A 20,699-nucleotide genomic window follows, 5' to 3' on the forward strand; every position below is an offset into this window, starting at 1 on the left:
AACTTAAAAAACATGGCAATAATTGCTATATTAAAAAAAAATTGAATTCTTAATTTTTTTTAAGAAATTCGGAAGTGTCATTTTGGTCGTCGATAGTGATTGTTATGTTCTCGTGTTTTTGTTTTCATATTTAATTCTTGAATTTATGCCGTAAAATGATCAGAAGACATGTTAACATTTTGAATCAAAAACACTCACATTTTCTCAATGAGTTTGAAGTGATTCTGTGTAAATGAAGTGGTTTATTTTATTTTAGCTGTAAATTATTTTAATACAAGGTATGTATGCCATAACGAGATTGAAAATTTTAATATAACCCGCACTATTTCAAATTTAATTCTGTTTGTTTTTAGTAATTGGTAATAACTATATTGAAATAAAGTTAAAAACGACATTAAATTACTTTGTGCTCATTATTACATCTCCATAGAAAATACATAATAACAATAATAGTTATAAATAATTTTTCACAAACGATATTTTAGCGACATGGAGACGAATTTTAATTACGTTGACAAATATCAAAGTGTACCAATGGAAGTTTTTATTCAATGGATTAATTCCGAGTTCTAGTTTTATATATTTTAAAATGTAGATAAAGATGTGTAATATAGACATTGTTTGTTGTTCATGCAATTAAGTAAAATCTTATAATTGTTTCTAAATGATACTATTGCTGTTCAATAGTATCATTTAGAAACAATTATAAGTTTCTATATTTAGTTTCTATTTTTAGTTAGTACCTAAATATGTAAAATGCTCAGTCAGAAGCTTTAGAACATTTACTTCTTTGAGTTTCTCTCATATGAGTCACAATTTACCTTATCACAGTAATTTCAGGCATGCTATGTTTTTGAATTATAACAATATATTGAGTATATTCACTATCCTGCCCCATAATAATATTACATTAAATATATATTATTTAATTTATTCTAGGATATGTACTGCTTCTATGAATTCAATATTGATTGTAGTATTGGCCTGGCTTTACTTTCTCATCTTTGTTTAATAATCTTACCCATTTTGAAAAGCAGAAGGTTGATTTTGATTATATATTTTTTTATTTCTATTAATTTGTAATAGTGTGGTTAAGTTTGATGTTACTACTGTTCATTTCCCAAATAAGTCAAATCCTATTTTTTAAGTACTATGATTAAATAGTAAATTTATATATTTAATTGCTCTTGTTTTGCAGATCCAGCCATGGCTAAGTACTACTTCACCTTATTGATGGTGAGGGTTGTGCTGCCAGCAGGACTCCTTCTCAGTAAGATTCCATGTTTTATCATAGCAAAAGCAATATCTAATTTGTTATACATTTTTTATCATGTTCAATTCTATTTATTTAGGTAAGTTCTAGGTATGTATTATAATAAATAATCCGAATATTATAAAGTTAATTTTTTGGTTTGAGTTACTTAAATACATACAATAGTTTTGAGGTAATAGCAAATAACAAATTTGTTTAAAAACACACTAAAATAAACTTTTTACACACACTCAGAAAATTAAATTGATGTACCTATACTTCTTAGTTACTATAATTTTATTTACAGTACCTATTACTGCCAAGCAGCTTCCATATAGGATTTTTTCAATTATTTATAAAATTATAGCTAGGGGGTTTTTAAACTACAACTATTATAATATCTATTACCTACTTTAAATCTGTAATACCCATTATCTTAGCATTGTTCTACAATGATTCATTGACGCAATTAACGAAGCCGGCCGGCGCGGCATCGTGTGCCGGTGCCGCTTGCGGGTCACGACGCGATCTCTCGACACTGTAATGATATTATTTTATTTCTAGCACTTCTACATTAACGGCGCCGAAATAAAACTTACGTCATGGCGTGTCGATCGGATCACTAATAAGAAACATCATAACGTCCATTTTAGTAGATATAATAAATTCGTGTCGTTTTTTCTTTCCCGTTTAGTAGTTCCAAGTTAAGGATGTGGTGTTTAAAGTAGTACCAGCTACGTATCGTCGCATTGCAGGGAAGGAGCGTAACGTATCCTCCCGTTGGGCGCGCCAGTTGATTCTGGGTGTGTCCTCGCAATTCGTACTCTGACCCGTTGACCGACTTGCCATGGCCTTGTCTACAAGCCTTTTCATTATACTGGATGCCTACCACCAAATTTGCATGCCATTCCCTACACGCAATCATGCTACCGCTTGAACTTTGATTTAAACCTTAAAGACATTGTATAACGCATAGGAATAGGTACACAGCCTGTAATTAGCTCAGTAAATAATGGTATTTTTTCGTTCCACAAAACGATTGACTACTAATCCTGTCACAATTTATATGGAACCAACTTAAACGCTAACAATTGCAAAAAGTATTATTTTTGTTGTATAAGACGTATCACGTACGTACGCATCTGTATGCTATATAGGGAACACAGAAAGAACAAAAACTAATTAGGAGTAAAGCACGCCAAACTAAACCATTACAATTTACAATTAGGATAAGATACTAGCGCCGGCTTTATAGTGCAAGGTTTATTAGTATACACTAGTCATCATTAAATACAATTAGACTACGCGTAGTGATAATGAAATATGTGTAAGAACATTTTTTTTGTAATTGGAATGGCGAGAAAATAGTAGCGAAAACATAAAGAGCAATGGGGGTGAGTCCTCGGAAATGACAAGGCATTGAAACAATGCCATCTTCTAAAATGTATAAGTATACATCTTAGTAGGTGGCATTCTCTTAACCTTTTAACCGAAACACAGCTCTCAAAGAAGATTGGCGACTTAAATAGGGCACCTACGCAGACAAATTTTTTACAAAATCTACCTCAGTCTAACTTATAATTTTCAAGCAAGATGATCTGCAGTGGAAGCTTATAATTTAAAATACTTCGACAAGTGGGATAGACAGAAGAAGACGGGATAAGTAAATTATGCATTCAGAAAAGATTTTAAAATTTCATTTTTTTATATTATGCACACGGTATTCATACGACATTCATTCAACACAATTCAACTTATTTGTATTATAAAATAGAAAAAAATACGTCCCTGATTTTTATGAAGTTTCTAACTAAAGTGAAAATAGCAAATACATTTCAGTAAAAATATAATGACGTTGCTAACTAGTGATGACAAATCTTACAAAACTCTTCTAAAAGAAACTTAGTTATATGCTTGGTATACACAGTATTAGTCTAATCGCACTCTAACCATTTTTATTTGAAGTTTACCTTGTGTAATCTGTTTTGAATTTATCGGTTCTAATATATCATGTAAAAGACAAATATCGTTAATGTGTTGTAGTTTCAATCAATCATCAGCGTTAAGGTGTTAATTGATGCCGTACTCATAAAAACACATCCTAACCCCGATTTCCCTTCCCTTTCGTTGAGTAGCCCATAAATGCGATAATTTGGATCAGTCCCTGCCCTTTGTTTACTATTGTTGTTTGTATTAACGAATTATTTCAGTGATTTTAGTGTAATATATATTTTTTATAGGAAGATACTGTAATCACTGGCTATGTAATAAACAGAGATATTTTATCTTTACAATGCGTATTTGCTATTTTTGAACTTACTAATTAAATATATATATATACTGATTTATGAATTTTGTATTTCATTAAGAATTGGGCCTGTTATTTGTAGATATAAAGACACCCTATACCTCTACTCTACCTAAACGATACAGACACTAAGACAATAAGTCTGCCATACTTACTATGGTATATTAAATATTACGTAATGGAACATCCATTTATAGAATTGGACTTTCCACCTTGAAATAAGTCTATAGAAAATAAGGTAAACATATGCATATCCCGTACTACCGGTGATAACGATATTATACAGTATGTAACTACATAGAGAGACCATGTATTGAAGTAAACAAAGCAATACTCTAGAAGAGTTGAGAGTAGATTGCAGAATGGCGTGAGGTCACGATGTTTGCTGAACTAATGGGACACACCCGTCGCTATCACAAAGCACCATTAATTAAACCTACCTTTCTTTTGTCCAGTTTCGCCACTAACTCTTATATGATATTTCTGCAAAAAATCATAGACTGTAGATATAGACTGATGACATTATGAACTGTAACATATAGTTCTATAGTGTATTATATTTATATTACAGAAATATTTGTTGTGGGATCATGATAATTTTGTTATGATTCGGCTTTTGAAATAGAAATAATCTTTATTCAAATAAACTTAATATAAGCACATTTGAATAGTTATTTTAGTGATTTTACGGCTCATTTGAAAGGCTGATTTAATCAAAAAGACTGAGCAACTTGCCTGTTGCTCCTTTAAACAGATGTTCAACTTTTATCTCTAAAAGAAACAATCTAAATTCGTTCGGTTCTCGCGAAATTATCGGGTAATATATTTACAAGTAAAAAGAAATTCAGTTTGGTGATCACATCTTTTGAAGTTTGTTGAGATCTTACTTCCTGTTTTTTTTAATATCCGCTATATTCTTAAAGGTTTAAAATTGATACCCCTCAAACTTATGCATGCTCGATAAATTACTTTTGTGACCCTCAAAAAAATAAGAAATCATTGGAATAAATTCAACTAGCATAAAATATTCAATTTGTGGTGATTCCAGTTACTTCTGACCTTTGCTAATCTTTCTATATTTAAGTCGAAACTCGTTTCAGTATCAAGTCGTTAGTATAGTTAATATGAGTCTACACGACTCAACATATATTAGGTACTAGCAATAGTATAGTTAGATAAACACATTCCATCACTGTCCCTAATTGTTGCATTATAGTTTATGAGGGCTCCTCGACTTGTCACTTAACCCATTTTTCAATTGATTTCGATAAGAATGTTTGAAAATCGTCTGTAATTTTTTTCTAGTATTTAGGTCATCTGATAAAAACTTACTTTTAATTTTCATAGACTATCATTATTTTTGTGCATGTATGTGTATTTTTGCCAATTTGAATGATTTGGCAAAGTGGACTTTGACACATCAGTCTGCGTCGGTAGTATTGTCTAATCTATATTAGTCACAAACCTGTATAAGCTGTGTTTCAGTTTTAAAGGTGAATAATACAGGGTTCGGGGGCATGACACCAGTCTCTCGGGATATGATTAGATCTTGAATGATTATCCATTGAATGGTGAGCATACTGGTCTTCCATTTTATATAAAATGAAATATTTTTACAGTCGATGTAATATAATCTCGCGTCAGTGCACTTAGGGATGATATTTTCGTTACGTATCTACATGTTGAGTAAAATTTATGACGAATCAACATACAAAAAATGTAATACGTTAAACAATCCAAGAAAATACTACATTTATACAATAAATGTTTGTATAAATGTAGTGTTGAAGAACAGGTACAAAGAAGATTGTCGTTTGTGTTGGCTAAGGATATTGCGAACACACCCCGAACTGGTGGCGTCAGTGTAATCGGTAATCGGACAGATCACACGCACACACACTGCATGTCATGATATGACACCCTGCCACCGGCCGGCCCACTCCACCCACCCTGGCCATCCACCTGCTTAATTACATATAAATATACCACTCTGATAAATTAAAATAAAATCTATTCCGTGAAATGGTATACCTACCTACGTTCACTGACGACTCGGATTGGGCGGTGGCAAGCTTTTAATTAAATAGATAAAATACCGCCTGAATTACATTTGTATAAATCCACACTAATCACACAACGTTCTCTGGTTCTCGCTGAATCTAATTTTAGTGATAGTACTTTTTGTTAATTAAATTAATGTACTTAACTTTCACTTCCACACCGATACAGGTAATTTAAGTATTTCATGTTTTACAGGTTGGAAATATAATTTTAAGTAATAACATTAGCAGATTTCTTTTTTGTTATCACCCGAAGTTGTCAATATCACACGCTTAATATTAAGTATGGCGAATATTTTTATAAGTATTTCAGTATGTCAGTGTATAGTACAAAACAATTTCTGTTTTTTTAATAAAGAGCAAGTTTTATTTATTCTGAATAATAAAGGTAAAACTCTTAGTACTCTTGTCTTGAGACTTTTCATATCATTCGTCTTTCAGAGTTTTGTTCAAATTGATTATAAACTATTAATAGTTACTGAAATCTGTAGGTATATAGACTCTGTGAAAGAAATGGATAGAACAGTTAAGTAATAGTTGTAGGTAGATAATGTAGATTGAGAGACCCGATCTTTATAAATTGGAACTATATGATGGGACCAGATTTTTGTGTTCTAAATACGTCCCTGCACAGAAAAAGAAATTACAATAAAATATATTACCCAAAGCGCCACTTGAAAATATAACATAAAAAATACAAAAACCTTCTATGAATTTGTGATCTCATCAAAAACCCGATCCGATTGTGTAGCAGTCTTTAATCTAATTCCGAATTACACTACGAGTACGGTATCTATTTTTTATTTCTTAAAAGTATAATATCGTTATAAATGTAAAAACCTGTTCGAATTATTTATTCTGAACCCTCGAAGTGCGAGTTGAATTTGCACTTTACCGGTTCTATTTGATACACAAATTATCGGTGACCTTTGATGCGAAGAAGTATATGACTTGTTTATAATACTTTGATAACTCTAAATGTTAAATTACTAAGGTATATTTTTAAATATCCTGCCAAGATATGACCTATTGACCACTACATGTGCCACCCAATATGTCTGCAACCGACTGTGTCTACAGTAGTTACATGTAATTTTAATTACCGTGCTGATATTTTTTAACAACTACAGGAAACTTGTACCGCATTGTTGACTCCAAAATCATGAGGGTGATGTCATTTTCAAGTTGCTATTATTCTACAATTGTAATAAATAATTTTGTAGTGCCGCTAAATGTAAAAATAGGTGCATTATAAATACAGCATACTAGTCCATTCATAGTTCAAGCATGTTTTGGCAGGCCAGCGACTACTAGCATTGCCTTATCAGACGACTGATTCACAAGGTCACATAAACACGGTTCAACTGCCATGTATAGTTAGTGCCAACCTAAATAAGAATGATCTCATCAACGCATCGCATTGCTTTCATTATGAAAAAATTGTTACGGTTGCGGTGCCATTTCCTATGACTAAGATGGTAACCCTCTGTAATTTTACTGCCATATTTTATTCTTGAAATCGAAGGACGCCTTATAAGGCTTAACGGCGGAAGTAGGTGAAATAAACGCATTAATGCATGATTGTGTACAAAGTCAAGTTTTGATTATTTATTTCATTTTAATAAGATTTCAATATCTGCTATTTATTAATTTATTGATTTAAATGAATACTTAATAATGTTACCCATCCTGTTGCGTATATTAGTATTTTGCCAATGAGCTGGTTTTTTCACATACAACATACACCTACATCTTAATAAATAAATGGCGAATACAAAATAGTGATTTGAAATAGCAAACTGGTATACATTAATCAACAAGCCTAATTATATATCAAGGATAGAGTAAATATATGTATATATACTGTGGAACTGTTTTCACGTAGGTGAAATATATGTATTATCGTACGGTACAATGAATTAAATGAGAACTTTATTATTCTATTTTAACAACTTCTTTTGGAAATTATGTAATATATTTGAGTAATATATTTATAGGCTAAGAAATTAATTGTATTGATAAATTTTGTATATCATTTATTCGCTATTATGAATTCAAAATGATCGCATCAAATTTTGATTCCGTAGTAACAGACAAAAATAGAAATCCTTGAATTACACCTTAGTTAATAGCGCTGAGTGAGTACTTTAGGATTATAAACTGCCTATATTTGAAGCATTTCGAAAATGAATCGACGATATTAAATGAAATCAGGTAACTTACCCCACCATGAACTATGGATTATCTACAGACTGTTTACTAGTGGCATTATGAATGACGTTTTCCAAAGGACCGAGTGGAGCTCTGTGTTTGAACCGACCCACATGTACTGTACATTGCTAATCATCATAACTAACAACCTCTTCCCTCCTAACCCTTCCCTCATATATCGTGAAGCTTTATTATATACAATACTAGCTGCACCCGCGACTTCGACCGCGTGGAATTTAACTTTATTTTTCTAAAATAAAGAATTTATTTAAAATAAAAGTTAGCGACTAGCCGGAACAAACAGACTGACAGACAGACAGATAAAAATTGTTATTTTAAAATATATAAAAAATATATATATATTTTATGTGTATTTACCGTTTTTATATTCATATGCAGGTAGTAAAAACAGTTATTGCAATATTATAAACAGACACTCCAATTTTATTTATATGTATAGATTATTCCGATTGATGGATTAGTAACTGCGATATGTCGGTCTACTCTTGAAAATATTACTGGTCCAATAACATTGTATTGCGCTGTTTCCTACCTTTTTATACTCTTAATTAATAGTGGTTAATGAATAAACATATTGTTATAGATTCATTCAGTTTAGTATTTATTATGTTTCAAAAGAACAGTACAAATATGGAATGGATTGAATGTTATTAAGACTAGTTCCAGACTACACCTGCTGACCTAATAAATATAACTACTGTCTAATATTTTTCCTGCAAAAATATAAAACTAATAGAACGATAACCAATATTTCTACAACGGCCGGCACGTCTTGTACCATGAACATTAATGTAAACGAATATACATGTTTACGTTGCCCTTTTGTTCAAGCGCATTGCTACTTTGTGTCTGACCTTCTTTCGTATGACTGAGATCATAAAGTGTATAAATATTCCTAAGTATACTTAAGTGCCATTTACAAAAAAATCATCTATGTAATAAGATATGTTATTTTGTTAGTTTTATGTGTTTATGGATCATAGCACTCGTAAAGCTAATTCATTTTTGTATGTAAACTTTTTACGCATGTAAATTACTGTAATACTTGACAAAGAAAACAATAAGAAATGTTATCGATATTTGTTTTAATAATTACTAAAAGTGCAAGTTTGTTTATTTGACTATGTCTGAACGGATTTTGATAACTGCAAACAAAAAATGAAGACCCCATATTTTCAAATAATTAATATTGAAAATATGAGAGCATTTAACATTAATATGATAGACCGCGGTTTTACTCGCCTAAAATCAATAAGTTGGCAGTACGTAAAATAATCTGTGCAAAATGTATATAGGTACGTGCATTGACTGTTGATCGAATCACCTTATTCATTCTTTTATTTCTAGCAGGAAGTAGTAAATACTAATATACAAATATATTTAGAATTTATAACGACCAACATTAAGTCGGATTCAATCGATATGATGTATTGGTGTAATGGATCGTTCATTACGAAACTCACTCGCTTCTTGGTAGAAGAAGTAATTTTCGTAGTATTGGTATGTTACTCTAAAGTGTTTGTTAACTGTCGTTATAAAACTCATTTGAAATAGTCATACTAATTTACTGCTTCTGTCCCAAATATTAATGTTTCATCACAATAATTTATTGTTTTGAATCAACAAATTAATGCAAACTGTAAGATCACTCAGTCGTCGCCGTTTTATTGGCAGCCGCCCACGACTATTCTCCAAGACTTATTAAACTCGTTTTTCCAACTTCTTTTAGGAAAGGCATTTTCTGATTTTCTACTCTAATCGTTAATATTTTAGTGACCTTTGGATCGAATAATAAGTTGTCCTGTATAAAACCGACATCAAGCCCATATATCAATTTAATTATATATTTGGAACTTTTTAATCAATCACAGAAGAATATATTCATCTGTGATTCATTAATGATCATACTATACATGGAGCTTTATGTATATTGGTGAAGGTTTTTACTTCCCCATCAGGTGGGCCGTTAGTTTTTTTGCCATTCCAATAACATAAAAAAATACCTTGCTGTAAAACTTTCTTTCCAATATTCATTACTGATGTCATGTACTATTTATGATATATATAAAATATATTATAGGAAAGGGTAATAAAATTATAGGAAAGCGTTTCCATTACTCCGTGATTATGATGTATACTTACCAGAATACTAAATATCTTGTATCATAGAACTTACATATGAATATTGTAGATATGAGGCTTGTTTAACATACAAACTTTCTGAACTCACGAAGTTGAGAGGTTAACAGGATATAAAATTACTGTACATTTTACCTACTAGTGTATAATTTTTACATATAATAAACCGTAAATAAACTAAATATTCTTTGAATCGTGTTTACAGATACATATACACAATAGTGGATACAGTAATTAGCTTGTTTGGTTTATATTCTCGTGTGTTACTGTTTAAGGTACATAAAGTTAAATATTAACGTTACCTATAACGTAAATTATATATATACTATATATATCTAAAATGAAATTTATATATGTTAAATTTGTGTCAAGATATATACAGTCATTACTGCTATAATAAAGAGGAAATAGAATGAGTTTTTATATGTCTGCTTTTAATATATTTATTTATATATTGCGATAAATTTATCAGCAAGTAACAGGCTGCATGGACAGCTCCGAATCATAAAATTACTATGAAATAAGATTGCCTAAGAAGATAGATCATCATTTTTTTGTCAGTAATCTCAGGTCAATCTACGTTTAGATGCCTGATTATTGCAGAAACATACGCTTTCAACTCAGCTTGGAACCAACCCATTATATTTATTATGAGCAGACTGACATATGTTTATGCATAGTACGCATATTTCTAGGTTTCAGACATCATACAGAGTTTCTGATAATATCGAGTAAAAATATATTTAAAATACAAATAAATAACATAAGCGAAAACCATTAAACTACGGAAAACATGGAATTCTAAACAAGTTTGATTACAAATCATAATTACATATTTCTCACGACCCAACACCTACGTGCCGAATAGGAAGTTATAATAAACAAAAAATAGGACAGGTATTATATTGTTTAGGTAGATATTTTTTCCAACTTCTTGTTTGTTCCCTGTTAGCGCCTTAATGCCTCAAGCAATTGTCATAGAAAAATTGTGTACATTTGTTGATGAATAAAAACTATACGATACTTTTTACTCCCCTGAAACGAGCGAAAGAATTTTTGAAATCCCTTGCTTAGTTCCGTAGATTGTCTTCTATGTCTAAACGTATAAAAGTACATATCCTTCTTACAATCTTAGACATAACTACTCGTAACTCTTTATCAAATGCAAACTAATAATGAGAACAGCTTAGCATAAGTATATACACGTACCTATATTTGCTTATATTGCTTGCTTGATGCTGAGCATATTCATTTACGAAGTGATGTTTGATTCTAGATAGATAATTTAATGAATTTATAAAAGTTTTGCAATTTTTCATCTGTATGGCACAGCATAGGTAAGTTCGTAAAATCAATTTGGTCTCTACTTTGTTGTATGACCTCAAATGTACCATTATGTTATACATATTGATACCTAATAATTAATAACCCTAATGTATAATTCAACTTCGAAGTATCGGAAGCCGATTTTTTGCGGTTACGTATAATATTGCAAATATAATTTCCTTATAACCTAGTGCATGACAATGTGGAGAATAATAAATAATATGCATGTTTTAATTGTCTATGGCGAGTAAAAAACTAGTCATTACCGTACATGCAATGTCGTACATGTAGGTATTTTCAATATAAATTTCATTTACATTTCAGTTACGTATAATAAAATTTATGTGGTTAATTTATTATAATCAAGAGTTATCTATATGAATAAAAAGAATCAAATAATTTGCTGAGCGCAAAGCTGTCAAATGGCAGATCAAGTGGTTTAGCTATTTTTTTATTATTGCTTATTTGTAACTGGCTAATTAAAAATGGTCGCTATAAGAAAAAATTGGTGAACTTTATCAAAATGATAGAAACAAAACAAAGAATGTGTAAAAATTATCTTTGATCTGTGTACGGATTTCACTAATATGTTATATTATGTTAAGCTGCATTACTATAATAAAGTGTTTGTTTTATTACATTCGGTTTACAATCAGAATAGTTGTGCGGGTAAGAAAACGCGTGCTTTTTTTGCTTCTTAATTCACTGTCGCTGAACATTGAATCATTCTGCTCCAAACAAAACGAGTTTATATCGTTACGATTACGAACAATATGTCACTAAGCGGGTGCTAAACGCACTTTCATTTCAAGCGACTCGATAGCTTCCCAATGTACAAGCACAGATAAGATAATAGTTCAGATAAGATAATAAGTAATGATCTAAAGTTTGTTACTATTCTTTTGCCTTCAATACTTTTATTCTGTGTCCCAACATCAGTCGTAGCACAGATAAGAGAATAGTACATAGTCACAGTAAACATATTATATATTTACTGTGACTGAAATATTCTGTGTAATGTGACTTGTTATGGAATTCATTAAACTAAACTTACGTATTGAGTGCGGATATTATTTTAGATTAAGAAATTTCTTGTTTATCACATAGTCATTTAGACTTCGTTAATCCATTACCATCTTTAAACATATCTTAATAATATTATAAACGCGAAAATAAAAAGCAGTAGTTAGTTTTTGCTTCACGTATTACTGTATTGATATTATATTGTTGACTATTTCACTTCTTTCCATCCATGTGTGTCTCAAAAATATATAAAAAGTCAATCTTATTTACATTAGAATCGACTTGTTTAATCTATTAGAAATAAATATGATATGAGTTAGAAGGAAATTACTGACCTACACGTCTGTTCCCGATATGTGATCGATGGATTCCATAAATCTAATATCTGGAATGAAATTACAGACACTAGATTCATGGAATCTAACAGAAGTCTAATGTCATAAATTATTAAACTAAGAAAACAAAGAGTATATAGAACAAGAGGTACAAATTAGAACCATAGTCATAGCTGTTAGTCATCATTTAGTCTAGGTATAATAAACTTATGACTATTCCTAAGTAGAAAAATTAATAAGAAACATAAAAACAACATGCAGCTCTCAATGTAAACGAAATGTATGTATAGATATTTTATATATTGGGATATACATATAGATATAGAAGACTTATAGGTAGAACACATAGGTTTACATATAGGCTGAATTTTTATTTCAGAGAAAAATTTGAAATATAGGTAACGGTGGTAGGTAAACGGTAACGTAGGTTACGTTATCACATTTTTACGAGTCTTAAATAGTGTTGTGGCGTGTTCCTATATAGGAATTTTTAAAAGGAATATTCATTACCGATATTTATATGTTATTTTTTAATATCACTTCTGGATCTTCTGTAAAATTAAGGCAAGTAGCCTTAATTTTGCATCTATTCATTGATGATATACTAATTCCTGCCCAAAAATGTCGTCTGTATCTTGATCATCCAATCAAAATTTGGCTCTACAATAGTGATACTCGATTAGTGGTATGTTGAAGACCAATGGTTCGCCGGGGTTAGAGTAATAGTCTTCGACAAATTTAAACTTTTATTATGAAAGTTGTTGAAAATTACAATTATCAGTTAATCGCACGTCTTAAATATATTGATTTCAAGTAAAAAATATTTTTGTTTAGTACTTTTTGTTTTCGTTAATCTTGTGATCCAGAGTTCACTATTTTTAAATTCAATCAAGTCAAGTGGCCAAGAACATAAACGAAAGGTATATGCAATTACGACAAAACTAAGTAATAATAATAAGTAAACATTACATTACTGTGTCGTTATTCATCGCAACTGAATAAAGACACGTTTGTAAACATTACAGATACCTACGCATATGTAAGTTAACAGCTTTTTATGATGTCAAGACCTGAGGTTGAAGGTTGTCCTAGGTTAATAACCCAGTTGATTATCATCCTCATTATCACAACATTAACGTCCTCTAATCATAGGTCGGATCATACCTATTAGACTATAGAGTGCAGTTCTTGTCGTAATTCATTGTCTCCCTGCAACATTGTTCAGATCGCTAACCTTGGTCATGGGGTCCTTTACTGTTTAACTTACACTGTTTCACTAACTAGCCCAAAATTACTACTATAAGGTGGACGGGTATGTTAGTAATGGGGACTAGTTTGTTAGTAATATACCCTGTCAGGTCGATCTGTACAGTCTCCTCTGGAAACCATTGCGGTTAACTCCTGGTAAATATGATGATAGGCCAACTGAACTAACTGCAACATTACCCTGTCATCCTCCGCTGGTGACCCGCCAGTGTAGACCGCTGACAGATACTATATCATAAATCATTTATTGATCAAGCAGTAACGAACTCCGTGGGCAAAATGCAGTATCATCTTGTGGAAATTTAGCAATGCTTTTGGTTACGTTTTCTGAGACTTTTAAAATTTGTAATAATAATCGGAATCACCCCCGACGAGCTTGATTTCAGTTAATTCTATTTCAATATTGTATAATAAATTTTCCTGTGATATCCTTGACCACTTGAGCGAAGTTGAGGCTAGCCAATAGTGTGTGAATAAAGCACACTATATGTAGGTATAGTACCATTGATAGGTATTTTGATGTAATGACCTGAAAAGTAGGAGATAAATATTAAACCATCGAATATAAGTACACAGTTACATTGTTATGGCGATATTACTACAGTAACCTTAATGAAATAAAGTGATAATTATGTTCTCTTTTATAGCTATTTTGTTATGTTATTAATTGTTTATTAGTTTTAGACAATATTCACTTTAATTTGATAATACTCATCGAAAGCTGTACATAAGTAGATAGTCGTAATGTTCATGCCTAAAATGAGTAAAATTAAGACCCTTTTTCTTTTTGAAGTAGTACATTAAAAATATTTATTTTCAATAGATAGGAAATCTAAGAAGATACATACCTACCCATTTATTGTTGTTGGTTTCTGCATAAAAATATAAATGGGTCTTTACGAGGTACGATGAAACGAGAAATGGGGCACAATATAAAACGAACTGGAACAAAATCTAAATGTTACTGTGACATTTGGGTTAGCCGTAGCCACCTAATATTACTTATTTCGCACGAATATACAAATACGTACGTGTTTAGGGGAGTTACCTACATACATAAGAAAGCCAACGAGTACTACATTTTTAAAAATATTAAGCTTAAGCTATTAATTTTGTCATTATGAATAAAGATGACATAATATTACATATTATGAACAACAATAGACGCCAGTAAATAAATATAAATGGATCTGTTTAATTGTTTTTGCTATTATAATAAGTATACTAGCTGTACACGCGACTTTGTCCGCGTGGAATTTAACTTTATTTTTCTAAAATAAAAGTAGCCTAAGTTACTCCTTATTACATCAGCTACCTGCCAAAAAAAGTCCCGTCAAAATCGGTCCCGCCATTTCAGAGATTAGCCGGAACAAACAGACAGACAGACAAAAATTGTAAAAAATGTTATTTTGGTGTATTTACCGTATTTATTCATATGCATGTAGTAAGAAACGGTTATTTCAATATTACAAACAGACTCTCCAATTTTATTTGTATCTATAGATAAACTTTGCGAACGTAAATGGATTTGACATTGGCTTTTATACTTACCAACCTTATCATTTTATTTTCAAATTAACCTATCGGCACTAGAATGTCAAATTTTAATTGGATTAACAATATCTATGAAGAACAAAAAAATAATGAGGTCTACCATTATTTATTATTACTTTAAAGGTTTTCTTATTACCGTAAAGAGTACGTTTACCTACTATCAATCCGATTTACTTTTTGATTCTTGTCTTAGATAGAGTTCGTTATTTGTTTACCATTTCTAACCTAACCTGCCGCATCTCCTTATGAATCGAACTTGACAGCATTCACTGTGCAAGAAACTTGCCTGTTCAAATTTCTTCTCATTCATCTTGCCCGAGACTGCATCTCGAATTGTTAGGATAAATATATGTGACTATGTTTTGTTATGGAATTACATACTATGTGAGTCATTTGTTCATAGAAAAACCATGAATAAGTCTAATCAATTTCGGCTATTGTGTTTGACTTTTTCTTTCAAGCTAAATTAATAATATAAAATTAAATTACCATTATATAAAATGTAAATGTATGGTTTCATGTTTTATTTATGTTTATAATATATTATAACTAAACTTCAGAATCAAAATATGTTGTAGTAATAAGAAAAAAGACTAGGTAAAACGGAGAAAAATATATATTAATATAGACTACTGACAATTAGGAATAGAATGAAGGAATTGAAGTATCAAAAAAAAAGAAAGTAATATAAAAGAACTATAAATTTAAATACAAATTTAGAATATAAAATACATATCTGATTAGCCTGTTACAACAAAATGTAACTGATTGCTGCTACTGATTTCATAGAAGATATATAAGAGTATTATTTGGGAACTTTATCAATGATATTTGGTGGCGTTTTAGCATTGAATATATATATTTAATTACACTGAATTCCATTAAAACCATTAATGTCAAACAACCTAATAAATTCGGTACTGTAAATTCGTTTCTTTCTGCTTATTTCTTATTATTCTCGATGTTAAACGCGCTGTTAAATCGATATATACTACGTATTTGAATCATAGTGTATGTATTAAATTGGCAAATCATACGTATACGCATACGGATAATACGGTACGGTGCTGTAGATAAGAAATAATTATTTGACAATATTTACATATGAATGTTAAATATATAGTACCTATACGATACGCAAAATATAAGAACTTGTTATGTACTAATGTTACCATAGGCTAAAAATTTTACAGTGTTCAGTCGCTGTAATTTACAGCTGTAAGAAAGTCATTAACCTTGATGCTTATTAGCCGTAAACTTATTTTATTGTAAACATTAACGAACAAAGTATAAGGTTCGTATGCTATAAATAGTAGAAATGAACAAATATAAATCTCTCTAAATTCTTTCAATAATTAGATAAAGTAAATCTGTAACCTGACTATGTTATCTATAACTAATGAAGCGTTTTTTTTTTCAGGTATAGCACTACGTCCGTTCGGTCTCTCCTTAATATATCTGCTATTGTATTTATTAGCACCGTTACCCCAGGTTCCAGACTCTCAAACGTTTAGCGGTAAGCCACTGTTCTATTTTGAATTTTAATAGCACACCAATGAATCTATTTTAAGAAATTTTGTGTGACTGGTATGCTGCACTAAACCGAAAATATCGAGTGTTTATATAGCAATGTGAAAAGATTATTTAGGTCAACAAGTGTAAATGTTATCACGGTTAGCGCCTCCTTGTATACGAACATGAGATAGGAACTTAAGTACATTAACATCGTATGCGTGTAATGTAATGCATCTATCGACACTGTGTTTAGCTGTTCCACGCTTTACTGTGGAAGCATCGATACACGCTCAGTAATCTCTATGAAATTTTCAAGTAAAGTGGCAACAGCTGCAATTAACCATTAGTGCTAAAGTTATACATAAACAAAGGTAAAAATATAAATTTTAAATATGTAATATGAAGTTACTTACCGTAGTTCGGTCTAATTTTGGTGCTTATTTCTTTATATATAATATTGTAACGTTAACACTTTACACTTATAGTTATTTTTAGACCCGGTTAATAATATAAATAACTTTACACTTATGGTCACTACAAATATGACTCGATATTGTCAGATTTTATCATATCCTAAAATTTATTTATTTATATAACTTTAATGCACAAAATACCAAAGTACATGTGGCGGACTTAACGGTTTACGGCACTTTCTACCAGTCAACCGCAGGTTGTGCAGAGAAACTGTAGGTGGTGCAAATGTAATTAAAATTGTGAAAAAATAAACTAAAGTTTTGTATTGTTCTGTCGATTTTAGCGCAACTTCTTTCGTCCATAAACATTTTATAATGTAACGATATCACATGGATGAAAATTAAAAACTGTAGACTGAATTAGCATTTACTTACACGTACGATTTAGCGAACTAGATTAAAAACTAATGATGTTGACAATCACACTATATAAGATACTTATTACCATTATTAAAGTATGGGATTGATATTGATATTTTATTGAATAGAGATACATACATAATACATTCAATTCAGCTGACTTTAAAAATCGAAATAACACTCCTTATTTGTTGTTCGATCCTAAAATAGTAAACCGAAGCCTCGAGGGCTTCGGTTTCGCCTTTTCTGTCCGTTCATCTTTTTTTGCACTGGGCTATATTTTAGAAATTACCATTGTTATTTATATGTAATTTAAAATGTTTGTGTACATGTATTTGAAATAAAATATAAGAGTCGTTGTATTTTGCCGGTATATAAATATAATAATTATTGTATGTTTCAGGAATAAGGGGTAAATACCTCCTCCTAAATGTGGTGGTGTCAGTTATACTGTTGTTGGCGCATGCTGCATGGCACAGTGCTTTGGCAGCCTTCGCGCCCTATGGCTCTCTGCTTGATGAGTACCCTATCATACAAAAGATCGGGCACAATTTGGGGTTGGTTTCTTATGCTGGAGTAGATCCTTTAATGGCCGTCCATTATTTAGCACCTGAGGTAAGTTACAGTCATATTAGGAATGTGGAAGTGACTGTCTGACAATCATTGCCAATCTGCTGACCGTTTCGTACAGTATACACATATGGTATATCTGTAAAACCAATTATTACAGAATCCCGCTAGTAATAAATTATACAGTCGAATGTATCAATCATTTTACATCTTTTTACGAAAATTGCGCGGACAGAGTAAGAAATTTATAAGCACTTATGGTTTATATAGAGAGTGCAGAATGCTATCTTTTTTTAAAATTAATCCTTAAAAATATAATATATTAAATCAGTTAATTAAATATTGCACACAATATTGTTAATTGTCAAATCAGGGAATCGAGGTTTGTTTCTGTGCTTTTATAGTCGCAAAGTAATTTATATGAAGCAAGGCTTTAATAGAGAACCTTAATAATTTTGAAACTTACAATTTAAATTAATTATGGTCGAATTTCGACCATTGGGCGACCACTAGTTCTAATAAATGGAAATTTGACTGAAAATAACTTTTGTCGTACTTACAGTTTTTTAAAATTCATATTTCATATCATCTCTGTGTGAATGTGTAATAATAAGATATTCTAATTCCAGCTAGTTATGACAAGCGTATCCTTGGTGGTATACTTAGTGGTTAAAAAATTGGTAACCGGGCCTACGCCTGATAGCCTGAAGAAAGACTCTAAACATCAGCGGTATCCGCTTCTTACAAGCGCTGGTGAGATTAATTAATTTGGTTTTTAGGAATAATATATGTATACAGCATTTAATTGAGTTCAAAAAAAGAATGTTTATTTAGTCTGTATCTTTATTTTGTTGCCTTAGAACTATTTTCAAGGTGATTCGATTTTCATGCTTCTCTAATTTTATCAAAATTTAACCAGTCATTTTTAAGGAATTATTAATAAAGCGGTTGAAGTCAGATTTTCTGTGGCTTGAACGTGTGTCATTATTACCAATTTCAAAAGAAGGTTCTTAATATGACTGCTTCTCCTTCTGTTTTGTTTCTCCTACTTCTACTGCCACTCTCAAATAGCTAGCTTTTGAACGCTGTGTTCAAGTTTCAGGTGTGAAATATAAAAGCGAAAGACACAATAGAAGGTGCATATAGAGCAAGAGCCCACGACGGCCAGACATACGTCATTTTAGTAAACGTGACAGTCCCAACACAAGTAAGAATGATTCCTAAACATGAAACCTGGATCGTGGTTCCTTTGGCAGGTACCAGGTAACAAAGGTGTATACAATTTCATATCAAATTCGTTATTTTAAGATGCTCCATTTTTTCACATATTGCTCGTAACAGTATTATAACTTGCTCTGCTCGTTGCCAGACCCTTAGTGTGGTTCCAACCCCCCGCCGGACCCCCCCTAAACTATACTATTTTATAAATAAACTTACGTCATTTTAATAAAGCTGAAATTTATATATATTATTGAGAGTTCTCTCAAACTGAGTTTCCTAAATTGCCAGACAGTTTTCTTGGTTCCTTATCCTACCAGACTAATTTAAACCGTATATTGGGTAACAACGGTGTATACAATTTCATATCAAATTCGTTATTTTAAGATGCTCCATTTTTTCACATATTGCTCGTAACAGTATTATAACTTGCTCTGCTCGTTGCCAGACCCTTAGTGTGGTTCCATTCCCCCCCGCCGGACCCCCTATACTATACTATTTTAGAAATAAACTTACGTCATTTTAATAAAGCTGAACTTTATATATATTATTGAGAGAACTATTAAACTGAGTTTCCTAAATTGCCAGACAGTTTTCTTGGTTCCTTATCCTACCAGACTAATTTAAACCGTATATTGGGTAACAACGGTGTATACAATTTCATATCAAATTCGTTATTTTAAGATGCTCCATTTTTTCACATATTGCTCGTAACAGTATTATAACTTGCTCTGCTCGTTGCCAGACCCTTAGTGTGCTTCCAACCCCCGCCGGACCCCCCTAAACTATACTATTTTATAAATAAACTTACGTCATTTTAATAAAGCTGAAATTTATATATATTATTGAGAGTTCTCTCAAACTGAGTTTCCTAAATTTCCAGACAGTTTTCTTGGTTCCTTCTCCTACCAGACTCATTGAAACCGTATATTGGGTAATTAATGGTACCTGCCAAAGGAACCACGATCCAGGTTTCATGTTTGGGGATCGTTCTTACCTGTGTTGGGGACACACATACAAGAACTTTCACGTTTACTAAAATGACGTATGTCTGGCAGTCGTGGGCTC

General features: G+C 31.3%; 1 protein-coding gene across 1 annotated transcript; it reads left to right on the forward strand.

Moving 5' to 3' along the window:
- Positions 1-134: 134 nt before the first annotated feature.
- Positions 135-19,166, forward strand: LOC131841868 (piezo-type mechanosensitive ion channel component-like; the record flags this gene model as incomplete). The annotated part of the gene is made up of 5 exons (XM_059190231.1): positions 135-278; positions 1,199-1,270; positions 16,916-17,011; positions 18,247-18,458; positions 19,043-19,166. Coding segments are annotated over exons 2-5 (496 nt in total), but the record flags the coding sequence as incomplete, so codon positions are not given.
- Positions 19,167-20,699: the final 1,533 nt, after the last annotated feature.

This window comes from Achroia grisella, unplaced genomic scaffold (genome assembly GCF_030625045.1).
Source record: "Achroia grisella isolate CSIRO2021 unplaced genomic scaffold, CSIRO_AGI_Agris_v1 utg1971, whole genome shotgun sequence".
Lineage (NCBI taxonomy): Eukaryota > Metazoa > Arthropoda > Insecta > Lepidoptera > Pyralidae > Achroia > Achroia grisella.